Source organism: Narcine bancroftii, chromosome 4 (assembly GCF_036971445.1).
Source record: "Narcine bancroftii isolate sNarBan1 chromosome 4, sNarBan1.hap1, whole genome shotgun sequence".
In the NCBI taxonomy this organism is placed as follows: domain Eukaryota; kingdom Metazoa; phylum Chordata; class Chondrichthyes; order Torpediniformes; family Narcinidae; genus Narcine; species Narcine bancroftii.
In genome coordinates, this window is record NC_091472.1 from 232922196 (window position 1) to 232940194 (window position 17999).

At 38.2% G+C, this 17999-nt stretch overlaps 1 protein-coding gene across 5 annotated transcripts in view; it reads right to left on the reverse strand.

Moving 5' to 3' along the window:
* traf3ip1 (TNF receptor-associated factor 3 interacting protein 1) overlaps positions 1 to 17999 on the reverse strand; it is a 186969-nt gene that overhangs the window by 117686 nt on the left and 51284 nt on the right. For 3 of the 5 annotated variants that reach the window (XM_069934306.1, XM_069934305.1, XM_069934304.1), the window contains exons 3-6: positions 8344 to 8505; positions 3533 to 3679; positions 2898 to 3332; positions 2148 to 2228 (exon numbers count right to left, since the gene is read on the reverse strand). In XM_069934306.1, the coding sequence (XP_069790407.1) occupies positions 2148 to 2228; positions 2898 to 3332; positions 3533 to 3679; positions 8344 to 8505 (825 nt within the window). The remainder of the gene's footprint in view (positions 1 to 2147; positions 2229 to 2897; positions 3333 to 3532; positions 3680 to 8343; positions 8506 to 17999) is intronic. The other 2 variants (XM_069934307.1, XM_069934308.1) reach the window with 2 other exon arrangements.

The window sequence follows — 17999 nt, forward strand, 5'->3', positions numbered from 1 at the left end:
AAATTCAGGAAGACTTGAAAAAAAAAATTTTTTTTTAAAAACTTTTATTGATTGTAAACAATGTTTAACTTAGTGTTGGGAGGGTGGAAAGGGTGCAAAATTTAATATCAAGTTTGGATTTTCAAAAAAAGAGTTTATGAATAAGATTGGTTAAATTGATGGACCGGGGTTTTATGGATATAAGAAATGATGATTTTTCGGTTTATACGTGTATTTTGTCTGCCTGGGGGGGTGGGGGGGGAGGGGGTGGTACTTCTGCTCCCGAAAGTCATATGCCACTTGTGGTTTATACCACACCCATTTGGGTTTTTGGGAATTAACCACCACAAGGTGGTTTCCTAAGGGGTTAGGGGAGGTGGGGGGGGTGAAAATTATTTAGTATCTATTATGTAATATTATACTAAGTCAATTTGAAATGAATGTATGGAGATACTATAAATAAATTTCGAAAAAAAAAACAAATTGGGGTAACAATATTCTGTCTGGGCACCCATCAACCAGATGGCATTAACTTTGTCTTTGGTTTCAGTAAGCCCCCTCCCCCTGTCCGTATCCTCTCTTTCTCTTTCCCTCTCTCTCTCTTTTCCTCCAGCTTTGCATTCACACAGCCACACCCCTCCCAATCAATTCTCACCATTCCTCCTGTCCTGACATGTCCAATAATGGCATTTTGCAAGTTGTCCTGTGCTTCCCCCCTTTGCCCTTTCTTCCCTCTTCCCCCAGACTTTTTTATTCAGGTGCCTGTCTGCTTTTTGTTCATACCTTGAGGGGGGGGGGGGGGTGCAGCACTCAGACTCATAATGTTGATTATCCAACATTTTTATCTCCAATTGATGCTGCCTACCCGTTAAGATCCTCCAGCATTTTTGTATTTTTACTACAATCACAACATCTGCAGACTTTCATGTTTCACCCCTACTACAGCATTATATTTATGCAGCATGGAAACAGATCCTTTGGCCCAACTTGTCCAAGATGACCAAGGTATCGATCTGAGCTAGCCTCATTTACTTATATTTGTCCTTTAAACCTTTCCTATCCATGCTGCTGCCAAAATGGATTTAAAATGTTCTAATTGCACCTGCCTCTCCCACTTTGTCTAGTAGATCATTGCATATACTCACCATTCTCAATGTGAAAACAAATTGCCTCTCAGGTTCCTTTTAAATCCTTCCCCTCCTTCCCTAAACCCATGTCCTCTAGTTATAGACTGCCCCAGCCAGAGGAAGATACTGTAACAATCCACCTCCCCTACAACACTTCCCAGGGCTCTGATTTACACCATGCAAGCTCTGCCCCAGTTTAGCTTCAATAATGCATCACTTTGCTGTTGTCAGAGTTAAATTTCACCTACTATTCTTTGCCACTTTCCAAGTCAATCAAGACAACCTTCTTCACTGTCCAGCATGCAAACAGTTTTGTGTCATCCAAAAAAAAACCCCACTAATTATATTGCCTCCATTAATATACACAATGGGCCCATCATCGATTCCTGCGGCACTCCACTGTTTACAAGCCTCCAATCTGAAGAACAACCCTCCAATACTACTTCCTGCCTCTAACCAATTTGGCTAGCTTACCCTGGATCCCACATGATCCAACCTCATACCAGCCTACCAAAATCCTTGCAAAAGTCCATGTAGCCAACATCCACCACCTTGCCCTCATCAGTCTTCTTGGGTCTCCTCTTCAAAAATGCAGTCAAATTATTGAGGCACGGTTTCCATCCATGGAATCTGCCTGACCAGTGGAGTCCCTCCAATCTTCCTTTTTCACTAAAGATTCGAGCTCTGCAGTTTTTGTCTTTCTCTAAAGCTCTTTTTAATCAAAATTTGATGCCGGATTAAGAAAATATATTTACTTTTTAATTTTATCCCTCAAGAAATAATTCCATGCACTTACTTTTTTAATAGCCAGATTACCCTATATAACAATGATATGATTTCTGCACCTATATTCCCAATGCCAAATAGATTCTTACTTTCCCAAATATTTCTCCTACATAAAATTGACAATTTCTCTGTCCATGTTTTTTGGCAGTCAGAGTTCATTGAGAGTTGCACTTAGCTTTTCATGCTCATATTTCTCTGCAATAAATAGTTTGCAGTCACACCATGAATTTATTTCAGGATAAATCAATTATTCACCCCCTGTTCTGCTTCAGTTTTGATGTCCCTCACCACTTCTGGAGAATATATGGGTGGCATGTCCTCTGCAGCAGCTTTAGTCTGTAGAAGTAAAAAGAAAATAAATTAAAGTAAAATAGAAAAGCAACTAACATTCCTAAATAAAACCAATAATCAAAGCACCACACAAATAATTAAATCATAAATTCTGCACTGAATATAGAACAGAATTACAAATTAATATCAGATGGACTAAAACAAGCATAGAAACTACTTATATTTTGACAAGTAGATTATATACAAACTCTACAGATGTACAGAGTAAGACCTGCTCAAAGTCAGCATTTTCAAGTTGAAGTTCAACTATGTAGCCTGTTATGCTGCCTGCTTTGATCACATCATGTGAGCAACTAATCTGCTATAATTTAATTCTATTAATAAACACCAAGATTCTGTAAATAATGAGCTTTACAATCTTTTCAGAAAGTATGTAAAATCAAGAATGGTTTATGAAATTTGACAGTTCACATTTTCTAGATTTCAGTGAAATATGGCATTTAATTCTGGGAATATGACACTGAATTGGAAGATATACAAACTTTGTCAGAAATGGGTTTCATCTGAAATAACAATTGAAATTTGACTTCTCTTCACGGTGGCAAAGACTATATTACTTTCTATTTTTGAAAATATTCTTCAAAATATTTCCTGAGTTTAATTGTCATATTACGATATTCCACTAAATCAAATAATGATTTTTTTTTAAATTACCCGTCTCTCTGATTTTGCCTGCTCTTTGGCTTTTTCTTTTTCCACCTCTTGGTCTCTACGCGGGTCTTTCGAATGTTCAAGATCTTTGTCCTTCCCTTTTTTCTTTCTCATTGTTTCTTTATCTCTGTTTCTTTCTCTCTCTTTATTTCGTTCTTTTTCCTTTTCTCCATCAACTCTATTCTTGTCCTTCTCCACTTTTTCTGTTCCTCGACTCTTTTCCTTTTCTACTCTTTCTCCATCCCCTCGATTCTTGTGGTCTTCCTGGTCCCTTTCTTTTGTTCTTGCTTGGTCTCGCCCTTGTTCTTTAACCCTTTCTCGTCTATCACCATCTTTGTGCCGATCCCTTTCTTTATCCATTGGTTTACCACGTTCCCTTGACTGTTCCTTTTCTTTCCAGTCTTTGCCAGACTCTTTAATTTCATTATCATTCCTTTCCTTAAAAGAAAAAAAATGGATATGTACGGTCATAAAAATTGCAGTTCTGAAAACTTAAATGTATAGAGCAGGATAACAGATTATATATTTACCCTTTAATTTGTAAAAATACTACTTTCTACAGTATTCAATTTGAAAATAATTTTATTCAGAATAAAATATCATACATCCTTTCAGCAATATACTGAACCTAGGATTACCTCCTGTTCTTTGTCTTTTTGCCTCTTGTGCTCATCACTTTTTTCTCTGTTTTCTTTCCCCTGAGATTTGGAGCTAGATGTTGCTTTTGCTTTAAGATCGGTCTTTTCTCCTGCAAGGACCCTCCTCACAGAATCATCACTGGAAAGCTGGATAGCAGGAAGGAAAACAGAGGAATACGGTTTTTCCACTTCTTTTACATAAAACTGTTTTGGCAATTGTAAACTTTTATAATAAGCAAAGTAGATCAAAATATAGAGGAAACTTGAGTGTTTTATCTTCAATTAGTTTTACAAGTAGCATTTTCATACTCCAAAGCAGTATCACAAGTTTGCAAAGCATTATGCACAATATAGCTGACCTAACAGCATCTTCCTCACCAACTTAATAAAAACTGAGTAGTTACGCAAAATGCAACACTTGCATTAAGAACACATCAAGAAAAAAATAAATCTGTGCAAACAACACATAATGTATCAAATAAATTCCGCTTATTGATTACAACAATCAAGATATTCATCGGAAATGTATCCCCCTGGTTTCTGTTTACAATGTACAAGAGTACCATTGTGACATCAAGTACAACTTTGACTTGGTCAGTCAGGGATATTTATCTTTTACTCTGTGCAGCACTTTTTTTTGGCATGCCCTCCCTGAATGTCAAAAATATTTTTAACATTAAATATAGGGACTGGTTATGTGAAGGGCCACAAATCCATTATTTCTCTCCATAACGTCCTTCTATCAAGCTTTCAGACATTTCTGAACAGAGGACAAACAGGATACCAGAGAACTGCTGAAAAAATATTTCCCATAATTATTACATCAGAAGACAAATGCTTTCATATTCTCCGAGCAGATATGGGATAAACTATGATTTAAATTAATCCACCGTCTCCCAAGATTGGGAAACATACCCTACATTTTTTTTAAAGTTTTCTTCATATTATTACATTTAAATGCAATAAATAAAAACTGAAATATCTGTTTGATGAACAAAGTAAACTAATGAAATAATACTATTAGTTTTTCATCATTTCCACTGATAGCCACATATAGCATTAATATTGCCACTGAAATTCTTTATTCTAATTCATCATAACTTTTAACACAAACAAGCAAATAGAATCATGAATAGACCACAACCACATCTCCACTATTCAGCAAGATGGTGATTGATATTTTAAACTCAGTTCTACTTTCCTGTATCAAAACTATATTCTTTGACAGGGATGAGAAAAAACCTTGTTAGCTTCACTCACTTCATTTCAGACCGTTCCTGAACATGTTCCAGACTGACTGATGGATTTTTGGTTGTTATGGGATTCTTCATGGATCAATATCCCCATCTAAGGACTCTATCTCTCCAATGATTTTCCATTAAAATTGACTTTATTTATTGTTATGCAAGAATTAAAATCTGGAAACTCTCCCTGCCATGGACTAGAGAGAAAAAAACCGAACAAAGCCAAAAAAACAAGTGAAGCCAAACAAAAATCAGGCAAATTGTCTGGACTTGAATAAATTGATGACAATGTGACTACTTTTTAAAATTTCAAATAAATCATACATGTAGAATTGTTCACTTACAACAAACATCACATTCTTGGAAGAATTCTAATGAAATTTCCCTCCCCAGAAGTATAGTATCGAAATTTCACAGCTATTCCCCAACAGGAATTGCATAAATGAGAGGGATAAACAAACCAATTAACAACTGTTTGTATAACTTCCAGTTTACATCTTAAATTTTAGGATGCTAAAACAACATGGTTTTATTGACATCTTTCTCACTCAATTAAGTAGCAAAAGCATCAGAATAAAAGATAAATGCATTATTTATAATCATCTTCTGGAATCCAAAATGCAAGACACTGCTTAAGTTCTATAGTTGGGATGCAGAAATGTTCTTGGAAAACCACAAATTAATTAGAATAAAGATGACTGGGGGCTGGTGGGGGGGGGGGGAGGGTGCGTGTCGTACAGTGAAGTGACATGGAACAGAAGGACTTTCTATCTCGAGAGTCTTAGCCATATGCCACTAAACAGTATAACCCAGAATTACAGCAGATTCCCCATTATCTGCAATTCAATCACCAGAAACTCAAACAACCAGCAAAAAAAAATACAGGAAATAAATAAAGTTAACAATTTCAAATAAATACTGGGTGGATGGACCCTGCAAGGGAGTGCTGAGAATTCACTGGACACGTGCAAGTTTGCTCCGTTGAACTAGCAACGTGTGCACATTCTTTTCATTGTCTCTATTTGCATGGAGATGAGCCAGGTTGTCAGCAAGAGGAAGGTACTCATGTGAAAGTAAATGTTCTCTGAAGCAACACACAACCCCTTGATGAAGATGGGAGTAAACATTTAGACAGCGGAGTGTCCCAGTCTTGCCCCAGCCACAAAAGCTGTTTTAATAAAGTCACGGTAAAGGTGCATTGGAATGAAATGACAGCGCACAGCCTGATGCTGCTCACCACTGGGGTGTCTCTCCCAAGGTGGTTATCAATCCCCGCCTAGTAAGAGTCTTTATCTATATTAATAGATTATCAATATTAATAGTAGATATATTAGTTAAGGCTTTATCTGTAAACTTAGGGGAGGTGGTTAATTATGATAGCAGTACGGCTAGTGTGGCAGATAGCTCAATGCTATCACAACGCCAGCAACTAAGGTTCAAAGTTCAAACTTGATTAAAATGAACTTTACATAATTAAAGACTACAGTACTGGTTTTTATCTAAATTATTTTATATTTTCCAGTGTCTTTTGTCTTTTAAATGGTGATTTCTTAATGCAGGTGTATTAGTTAGGCATTTGAAGAGTGAGTCTCAGAAATACAGAAAAATTCGCAAATCTGACATCTGGGAACCCCATAGGTGCTAGTTAAGAGAGATTCGACTAGTCTGCATCGGTCTCAGTCTTGAAATGTTGGCAACTGACCCAGCAAATGCAATTCTATCCAAGGTAGAATGTAAAAATGGCAACAAGGTTACTAGAACGTTCATCTTGTGAGATGTAGATATTCTGGGAGATTACCACCTCTCTAATAGCCACATCTATACCAAGGGCATTGAGTTGCAGGTGAAAATAAAGGAAAAATGTGTATGTGTCCCAAACATTATGGAGGGCGCTCTATGCATAGAACACCTTAGGATTTTCCTTAATTCTACATGCCAAGGCCTTCTCATGCCCCCTTCTAACTCTTCTAAGGTTTTTCATTCGTTCCTTTTTGGCTACCATACAATTCTCAAGAGCCCTTCCTCTTCTTCTTAACTTGGTGTCTCACCTCCTTTGTCAAATATGTATCCATTATCCTACCATCAGTAGGACAACCCTATCTAGAACCCTGTGCAAGTGGTCCCTGAACATCATCCACATTACTTCTGTGCTTTTCTCTAAGAACGTTCCCAATTTTCTCTCCCCAGTCCTCCCTACTCCGATTATAATTAGCCCTTCCCCAATTAAACACTTTACTATTTTGTCTACTCCTATCCTTCACAACACCGATGCTAAAGGTCAGGCAGTTGTGGTCATTATAACAGAGATGCTCCCCCACCAAGAGGTCTGACACGTGACCAGGTTCATCACCCAGTACGAGATCCAGTATATCCTTTCTTCTAGTCAGCTTTATTGTGTACAGCATCAGGAGTCTTTCTTGGACACACCTAACAAATTCTGCACAGTTTATCCCTCTTGCAATAAAGAGCTGCCAGTCAATATTCAGGAAGCTGATGTCTCCCTCAAAACAACACTGTTATTTCTGCACCATTCCAAAATCTGTCTACTTATCTTCTCCTCTGTGTCCTTAGAGAGTGGTTAGTGCCTGGAATGCATTGCCGGGGTGGTGGTGGTGGAGGCTTGTACAATAGGGGGTTATGGGTGTGAGGTAAGGAAAGTATAGACTGTTGAATAGGTTTATACAGGTCAGCACAACGGACCTCTGATATGGTGTAATGTTCTGTGCCATCGTTGAATAGTAAATCTAGGACTTCCTTCACTCTTACAGATTTTTAATTATGCCAATCCCATTCTACACTTCCACACCACAGGAAAAATTATTTGTATCTTCTCACTTAACCTTCTGTGGATCTTTAAATTGATCCACCTCAAGAACTGGTTTTACTGCCTAGTGGCACTCAGGAGGTGACTGGTAAGGTGATACGCAAGGTGATTCCACTGATATAGTCATCTTCCAACCAAAAAAGATGGTGAGTGCTGGCAGTTATTGCACAAACTCCTGTCAATAGCTGATGCTCTAGTCCTGGTGTAAACATGCCCAAACTAAGGTGAAGGTGATCTTGAAGAACAAATTGCTTTCCTATTCATTAATGATATATATATGAATATATACACATAAATACACTTACAGACATACACATACTACATATACAGACACAAACATGAACATACTGTATATACATATTCTGTATATCCATACTGTATACACTTACAATTTGGACATTTGGATTTGTAGTGAATTATGAGGAGGTTAGAAATAGACCAATATCGTGGTATTAGCACATCTTGACTGACACGCTTTGGATATTTGCATCAAATCATCTGAAACTTCAGATGCCCCAGTAGCTTCATCATTACTGCAACAGAAAAATCTAGCCTTGTGACTCCATTACTTTTCTCAATCATCTATTCTTCAACAGATTTTCCAGGATCATGAAAAATTGACAGCAATGAATTGTTGGGAGTCAGAATGAACTAATAACCACAAATATGTCCCACAGTAGGGAAGAAACTGAACATATTGTATTTATCCTGTTACCCATTTCATCTTCACCAGAAACATTTACCTTGTTAAGGCAACATTTTGCAATAGCTTGCAAAAGCTCGTTAGTTTTCTCTGGTTCATAACCAGCCACAACACGTGCAGGTTTTACAGACAAGTAATCACCAGACACCATCATCACTACATCAATAGCTTTCTGTAAGAATGCAATCTTCGCATCTTTATCCTGACAAAATATAAAGAAAATAAACAAGATGAGCAAAAGCAAAATTTCCACTTTCAACTTGCAATAAAAATGAAAAGACAAATCTTCATTTATATGGCAGGTCTCAGGTTTTGTGCCATGAATATTATGCGAGAAAACAAGGCAATCAATTTGTACGTGTGAGTTAACTAGTTGAGGCATTCATTTAAGAATAAGTATGCACATGATGAATTTCCCCTCTCATCTCCTCCATGAAATCCCATGGGATTTATTTTGTACTTTAAATTTTACAGATGAGGTTTAAATTAACAACTTGTATGAAAGTTTAAAAATGTGAGAGGACCTTAAAGAGTTGAGCAGCATCAAAGGGAGAGAAAGAATGGTCAATGTTTTGGGTTAGACCCTTCATCAAGGTCCAACATTCTTTCTCTTCCACTGATGCTGCTCATCCCAGAGTATCTCCAGCAGTTGATTTTGCTCCATATTTCAGCATCTGCAGTCTCCTGTGCATCTCTTCTTGAAAGTTTGAATCAGACATAGAAGCAATATTTGAATAGCACTTAAGCATCAGACTAGACAGTAAGCTAAGCAGCCTTGGTAATTGTGACTTCAGGAACAGACTGTCTTACAGAAGAAAAAGTAAACTTCTAGAACTCAGTGTGTCAGGCAGCATCTGTGGAGGGAAAACGATAATTTAGGTTGAAATCTTGCATCATGACAGAGTGTAGAAAGAAGATGACTAGTATAGAGTATTGAGAGGGAGGGATGAGGCAAGAGGCTGGCAGCTGATAATTAGAACCAGATGAAGGAGATGATAGGTAGATGGAATCAGGTGGGGAAGAGAAGGGTGAAGATAGCACGGTGATGTGAAGACATCAAAGGGCTGCAGATTGTGTTAACTATTCTCTCCCAGACTCTGTATCTAAGTCAACCTTTCCATTTCCCACCCAGGTTCATTTGCCGATCAACTGCTCCTCACTTTGCTCCATCTTTCATATTTGCCACATCCCCTCACTCCTCCCCCTTAATTCTTTGTACTGGTTATCTGTCTTTTGTACTGATGTAGGGCAATCCTTTTGCCTGACCCACTGAGTTTCTCCAGCATCTTGTTTTCTGCTGCAGATCCAGGATTTGTTGTCTCCTGGGTATGGCCAGAGGATGGTAGCTGACAGGCAGAACCAGATGAGGGAGTAGTGATGAGAAAAATCGAACCAGGTGGTGAAAGGCTATTTTAATTTTGAGATACAGCGTTATAACAGGCACACAAGTTTGCACCACTCAATCAGGAAAAGTTAAAAAAAAATAAGGAAGAAATCTAGGTAGATAGCTGAGTGGGTGATCGGTAGATGGAACCAAACTTAGGCAGGTAACGAATGAGAGGGCAAAACCTAGGTTGCACTGTTGTGACTGGATCATGTGAAATTGGAAATTCAGTGTTTGTACCATTGGGTTCGATGCTACCAAATGAAATGTTGTTCCAGTTTGCATTTGGGCTCACTGTGCTGGGATGTGGATAGAAAGGTCGGAAGGGGAGCTGAAATGAATGCAACCTAAAGTTTAAGATAACTGCTGCAGCCAGAGTGCAGGTGCTCTATTAAATGGTCACCTAATCTATGTTTGGTCTCATGGATACAGAGGAGGCTCAAGTACTACATGCAATAAACCAGGTCAAAGGATGTGCACGAATCACTAACTTAACTGTAAGGTTGTTTAGGTCTCTGAATGGTGATAAAGGTATGGTGGTAAATGGTGGGACAGGTATGAAGTTCTAATGATTGCAGAGGATAGGAAGGGGTTGAAAGGAAGAGATGAGTAGACCAGGGAATCACAGGAGCAGCAACTCCTGCATAAAGCAGAAAAGGGGGTTGAGCGCAGTAGAAGAAAAAACCAGTGGGTTCAAAAGGTGAGAAGCAAGAGTACTCCATCTCTGTCCTATCTGGAGAGGGGAAGGAAGGAATGAGAGCAGATGTGCAGGAAATTTATGTCATGGTCCCATTTCTAGCACATGCAGCCTCCATAACTCACTGACAAAATTCTTACCAATAGGAGAATGAAAAACATTAGGGATGAAAGACTGGAATCCAGATTTCAGCAGAAATAAATACAGAAAAAAATTTTAAAAAAACACAACAAAGGCCAAACTAAAAGAAAAGAAAAACCATGCAATAAAAGGCACAATAGTTCAAGCGAGGAAAAATGCACAAGATTTCATCTCTGGAACAATAAGGATCAAATGAGGAGAGGTTAATGATACAACAACAGAGGTAAAGAAGTCATGGATCATATTTAACCCTGAGCCCTGACAAAATGGAAAAGTGACACACTCTTGGTTTTACAGTGCATTCTAGCATTCTTTCAATAACAGATGGGAAGGTAGCCTGAATTTGCAAAGCTGTAAAAACCACAGAAAATGTTAAAAAGTATTAATCCAATGAAACAAATAAAAATTGTTGCACAAATCTTTGCTTTTGGAATGAAATGTTATAGTCTGTATATTGATCTATTTCAATTTTAATATGAATGGTCAACTCACCGTGATGTTTGAAGAAATATTACACGAATTAAAAATACATGTTTAAAAACCTGAAGGAGTCAACTTGCTTAATAAGTTAAACACCTTATTTTAAAATCACTTTTACAAGGTAATTGCATTCAAATAAAAATATTCTGAAATGTTTTAGTAATACATAAAGAAATATTTATGAAACAATGGAAAAGAGTAGGGTCTCTTTAAACCACACGTGTCAAACTCAGGCCCGCGGGCCAAATTTGGCCCGTGATATGATTATATTTGGCCCGCAAGATCATATCAAATATGTATTAGAGCTGGCCCGCTGGCTGCCGCGCCAGTATAGCGCATGCACAGCTAATACTACAAATCCCAGAATGCTTTGCAAACGCGTTGGTGCCGGCCTGTCAGCCCGCTAATCGCCCCCCCTCCTCTCTTTACTTTCATTAGCATCTGCGACCTGTCGCCCAACTCACATGTAATAAACCCCTTACGAAAAATGGCCAAACGAAAGACAGAAAACAGGACCTTTCAAGACAGGTGGGAGGCAGACTCTATGTTCATCATTTTAAAAGACAAACCTGTTTGTCATTGAAGCAAGTTGTTATTTTTTTGACTTGTTGGCTTGTGAAAAAAAATACATTTAAAAGGAGCTTAAAGGATATAGAGAAATATTATTTATTGAATATTTTATTTCTCATTTGTTAATGCTTCTGGAAAGAGTTTAACCAAAACTATTAAACAACATTTATTTTAATAAGAAAAAGTTTAACATTGCATATGCTGAAAGAAGAGAAAGCATGCAGATGTTGTTGAAAATTTTCAATAAATATTTAGTTTGGCCCACGACTTAGTCCAAGTTTTTAATTTTGGCCCTCTGTGAATTTGAGTTTGACACCCCTGCTTTAAACTATTCAGGCAATTTCCAGTAAGGAAAAGATGCAAAAACCATTTTGAACAAGAATAATATTTTAGGAGCTGGTTTCAAAAACCAAATGTTCTCCTGGAATTTGGATTGTTTTAAGAATTTTAAATGAAGTAATTCTGATTGATTGCAGATTAAAAATTGTTCTGCCTCTTGAAGGGTGAAGAGCATTCATTTTCCATTTTCCACAGCAATTATATTTGTTTCAGTTTTAAAATAGTTCCTTACATAGATGACCCACAGCAGAAAAATATCACACATCAAACTAATTTTCTTCAAGATTTGCTAATTTTATTCAAGAGTTATAAATAAATCAGACAGGGATCTACATCTGATTATGCTGCCTCCAGCAAAGAAGCAATTGAAATTGACAATAAATCCCAATTATGGAAAAGCATTTTTTTCCCTTTTGATATCCTTTACCTATAATTACTACCAAATCTTTCTCCTTCACCTCCACCCCATTTAGTTTCAAAATACATATGACTTGTAATCACGTTTGCACAAGATAATTGATATAAAAGGCTAGATTACTAATTTAGTATTTGCCATAGAACCAAATTAGATTAAAAACACAACAATAAATATAAAACAGATCAAGCCAGTAGCCTTTTATCTATAAAAATTAATTCCACAGCAGGATAAGTCATAAAGCAATGAAAGGATTTTATTGCATGTCATTCTTTTGACTTTTTCTGACATTATGATTGACCATTAAGCATAAAACAGCCAATAAATCACAAAGTATCCGAAGTTTGGGAGTTGTAAATTACACCATGGCATGTAAGAATCCAATGGAAGTGGTTTATTACATACATCAGAGAGTAGTCATTACTTAAGAATTGATTTCATTTTCAGGTTATTATAACACCAAAATGCTTGACTTCAAGATTTGAAGATATAATCTGAAGCAATATTTTTGCTTCAATGAGTATTTGCCACAAAAATTGTTAATCAAACATTCAAATAAAAGCCTGTAATTTCATCATAAAAATAGGATCTTAACAAGTTGATCTTGCTCAACGTTTCTTGAGGGAAATCAAATATATCTCCAAATTGTTCAAATGAAAATGTAAAGCATTTCAGGATTTTTAACTATTTTCTTCAGTGATCCACATACTGAAGCCATGTTGCAATACAAAATGATTTTCTCTGAAAAATATCTAATTCAGCCTGGGCTCTTCAGATGTTTTAAAAGGTTCCTGCAAAAATGGCGGGACAGAATCAAAATTTGTTGCATTGAACATGTCACGAAATTCATCATTTTGCAGCAGGATATCCAAATATTGCAAGAAAGTTACATTTAAAAATACATTCGTGCAAAAATAGGAGAAAGTGAGGTCATTTCTGTGGTTCATCAACCGTGCAGAAATCTGATGGCTGAGGGGGTCCTTGAGCTTTGAGGCTGCTTTCTCAAGGCACTGCCTCTTGCCGATGTCCTCAATGGAGTAGAGACTGATGCCTGTGATGTCACAAGCAGGGTTAACAACCCACTGGAGTTTCTTCTTGTCCTGAGCGCATAGCTGCTGGCGAGCCTTCTTCGTGATTGCATCAACGTGGAGGACCCAGAACAGATCTTCAGATGTTGACACCCAGGAACTTGAAGTTCTTAACCCCTTCAACTGCTGACCTCTCATGAGGACTGGTTCATGTTCTCCTAATTTCTCCTTCCTCGTCCATAATCAGCTCCTTGGTTTTGCCAACATTGAGTGCAAGATTGTTGTTGTGGCCTCACTCAACTAGCTATCTATCTCCCTCCTGTACACTTCCTCATTGCCATATGTGAATCTGCCATTGACTATGGTGTCATTGGCTAAGTTGGCATCAGCATTTGAATTGTGCCTAGTGCTGTGTTGATTATCAGTGAGGGGGAGATGTTGTTTCCTATCCATACTGACAATTGGTGCTCTGTTAACCAGGCCCTACAAATGCTGGAGAGTTCTAGCTCACAGACTGAATTTCCACTCCCACACCCTATCTTAAGATATTAATTAATTTTCTATCACAAATCTCTGGAAATCTGATTTGTTTAAGAGCATATCAAAGTTAACAAGGCATCTGGGACCTTTTCAATGCACAAAGATGCATTTCCTTAACCAGTTTATCAAACTAATAGAGGCACATTGCAAATAGTGTAATTTGCAAGCCAAATGCTACTTTATATCATAGGTTGTTTCATTCCCTCAAAATACTCTAATAATGGTGGGTGTTGCAAATGCCATTATTTTTCCAGCAACTTCTTCAATTATATTTCAATAGCTTCTGAAGGAAACCTCATCTAACGTAGAGGTTGGAATTAAACTCACTCATCTACAACCCCAGATGACTTAATGGGCGGGGGGGGGAAGGTCAGCGCATCTAACCAACTGAATAAATCAGTCATGTACACAGATAGCCCTCAACATTCTATGCTCACTGACAATAAAAACATTAAGTAACACACCTTGTGAATTAAATTTTTATTAAAGACAGCAGGGAACATCTTGGAACATGTTAATGTCAAAGACCATTAAGTCGCAAAGTCCATGTAAATAGATTTGTTAATACAACTGACCCACATGAGATATTTATAGCTTGCTAAAGATGGTATACATTAGAACATAATTATAGGATTTAAATTATTTTCTTTTAATTTAGAAATATCAGACAGTAAAAGGCCCTTCTGGCCCATGAGCCCAAATACACCAATGTGATCAATTAACCTACCCACTCCTATGTCTTTGAAATATGGAAAGAAACTGAAGCATCTGGAGGAACCCCATGCAGACATAAAGAAGAACATACAAACTCCTTGCAGACAAAGCTATATTTGTCTGCAATGAACCCTGGTTGTTGGCATTGTAATAGCCTGGCCATTCATCCCATGGAATCCATAGAACGACAGAATATTACAGCACAGAAACAGGCCCCTTGGCCTTTCTAGTCTGTGCCAAACTAATTTTTCTGCCTAGTCCCACTAACCTGCATCCAGCCCATAGCCCTCCAAAACTCTCCCATCCACGTACCTGTCCAAATTCTTCTTAAATCTTAAAATTTAACTCACATTCACCACTTCAGTTGGCATCTCGTTCCGCACTCACATTACTCTCTGTGTGAAGAAGTTCTCCCTAAACTTTTCCCCTTTTACCCTAACCCATGCCCTCTGGTTTGTATCTCACTAACCCTCAGTGGAAAAAAACTACCTGCATTCAGTCTATAGCCTTCATAATTTTAAGTACCTCTATTAAACCTCCCCACAAACTTAACAGTCCATGAAAAAAGTCTTAACCTGTTTAACCTTTCCCTGTAGCTCAGTTGCTGAAGACTGAGCATCATCCATGAAAATCTTCTCTGTATTTACATAGCATTGGATTCTCACATGCCATGGTGTAATTTACAACTCCCAAACTTCGGATACTTTGTGATTTATTGGCTGTTTTATGCTTAATGGTCAATCATAATGTCAGAAAAAGTCAAAGGAATGACATGCAATAAAATCCTTTCATTGCTTTATGACTTATCCTGCTGTGGAATTAATTTTTATAGATAAAAGGCTACTGGCTTGATCTGTTTTATATTTATTGTTGTGTTTTTAATCTAATTTGATTTCTTTCCCATGGTTAGGTGACCCAATACATTACTCCAAATTTGGCCCTACCAATGTCTTATCCAACTTTACCATAACATCCCAACTCCTATATTCAATACTTTGATTTATGAAGGCCAATATGCCAAAAGGTCTCTTTAAACCCTATTTTTCCTGGGATGTCACTTTCAGGGAACTATATATCTACATTCCCCGATCTCTCTGTTGTACCACAGTCCTCAGTGCCCCACCATTTACCATATATATTATTTCTTGGTTTATCCTTCCAAAATGCAGCACCTCACACTGGTCTGCATTAAATCCCATCTGCCATTTTCAGCCCATTTTTCCAGCTGGTTCAGATCCCTCTTCAAGCTTGGAAAATTTTTCTCACTGTCCATCTGAAAATTTACCACATTATCATCCAGATCATTGATTTAGATGACAATCAACAATGGTCACAGAATTGATCCCTGAGGCGCACCACCAGTCATAGGCTTTCAATCTGAGAAGCAATCATCCACTACCACTCTCTGGCTTCTCCCACATAACCGATGTCGAATCCAGTTTACTACTTCACCTTGAATACCGAGCATCTGAATCTTCCTCACTAACCTTCCATGTGGGACCTTGTCAGAGCCTTACCAAAGTGCATGTACACAACATCCACAGCCTTTCCTTCATCAACTTTCTAGGTAACCTTCTTGAAAAACTAAGATTGGTTAAACACAACCAACCACACATAAAGCCACGTGGACTATCCCTAATCAGTCCTTGGCTATCCAAAATACTTGTGAATCTGATCTCTTAGAACACCTTCCAATAACTTACCAGCTATTGACATCACCCTCACCAGCCTATAATTTCCAGGGTTACTTTTGGAACCTCTTTTAAACAATGGAACAGCATGAGCTACCCATCAGTCCTCCAGCACCACACCCACGTCTTAGGACATTTTGAATATTTCTGCCAGAGCCTCTGCAATCTCTACACAAGCCTCCCTCAAGGTCCGAGGGAATATCTTGTCAGGCCTGGGGATTGACTGACCCGCATTTGCTTTAAGACAGCAAGCACCTCCTTTAATAATCTGTATCGGTTCCATGACCTCACTACTTGTTTTACTAACTTCCTTTGATTCTGTGCAGTTTCCTGGGTAAATACTGATGCAAAAAAAAATTTAAATCTCACCCATCTCTTTGGGCTCTATACATAGCTGACCACCTCAACCTTCGTGGATCCAATTATGTCCCTTACTATCCCTTTCCTCTTAATATACTTGTAGAAATCCTTCGGACTTTCCTTCATATCGTCTTCCAAAGCAATCTCATGTCCTTTTAGTCTTCCTGATTTCTTTCTTAATTTTTTTGCATTTTTCATACCCCTCAAGTACCTTATTTGCTCCATGTTGCCTATACCTGCTATACACTTATCAGAATTTATTGTCATGAATAAGTCACAAAATTTGTTGTTTTGTGGTCGCATCAGAGTGCAAACATTCATATAAACCATCTTACAAAAAAATAAATAAAAATAGTGCATAAAAAGTGTTTTTGGTTCACTGATCATTCAGGAATCTGATGGCAGCGGGAAGAATCTGTCCTTGTGCTGCTGAGTGCTCGTCTTTAGGCTCCTGTACTTTTTACCCCCCAATGGTAGCAGAGTGAAGGGGGAATGGCCTAAGTCATGAGGGTTATTGACGATAGAGGCTGCTTTCTTAAGATGCTACCTCTTGTAGATGTCTTCGATGGAGTGAAGCCTGGTGCCCGTGATGTCACAAGCCAAGTTAATAACTCTCTGGAGCATTTTCTTGTCCTTAGCATTGGTACTTCCATACCACACAGTGATGCAACCAGCTGTCCACTGTACACCTGTAGAAGTTTTTGCGAGTCTTTGGTGACATAACAAATCCTCTCAGACACCTCACAAAGTATAGGCACTGGCAAGCATTTTTTATGATTGCATCAATGTGGAGGCTCCAGGACAGATCCTCAGAGATGCTGACACCCAGGAATTTGATGTTTTCGACCCTTTCCACTACTGAGCCCTCGATGAGGACTGAACTGTGTTCTCCTGACTTTCTCCTGAAGTTCACAATCAACTCCTTGGTTTTGCTAACAATTAGTGAAAGGTTGTTGGTGTGACACCACTCAACGAGCTGATCTATCTCCCTCTTGTATGCTTCCTCATTGCCATTTGTGATTCTGCCAACAACCACGGGATCATCGGCAAATTTGTAGATGGCATTGGAATTATGCCTGGCCACACATCCATTGGTGTATAGTGAGTTGAGCAGTGGCTCAAGCCCATATCCTTGAGTGTGCCTGTGTTAATAGTCAGTGAGGAGGAGACATTGTTTCCAATTTGTACTGATTGTGGTCTTCCGATGAGGAAGTCAAGTATTCAGTTGCAGAGGGGTGTGCAGAGCCCAGGGATTGGAGCTTCTTGACCAGCACTGAGGAAATAATGGTGTTGAAGGCAGAGCTATAGACTATGAAGAGCAATCGTATATATGAGTT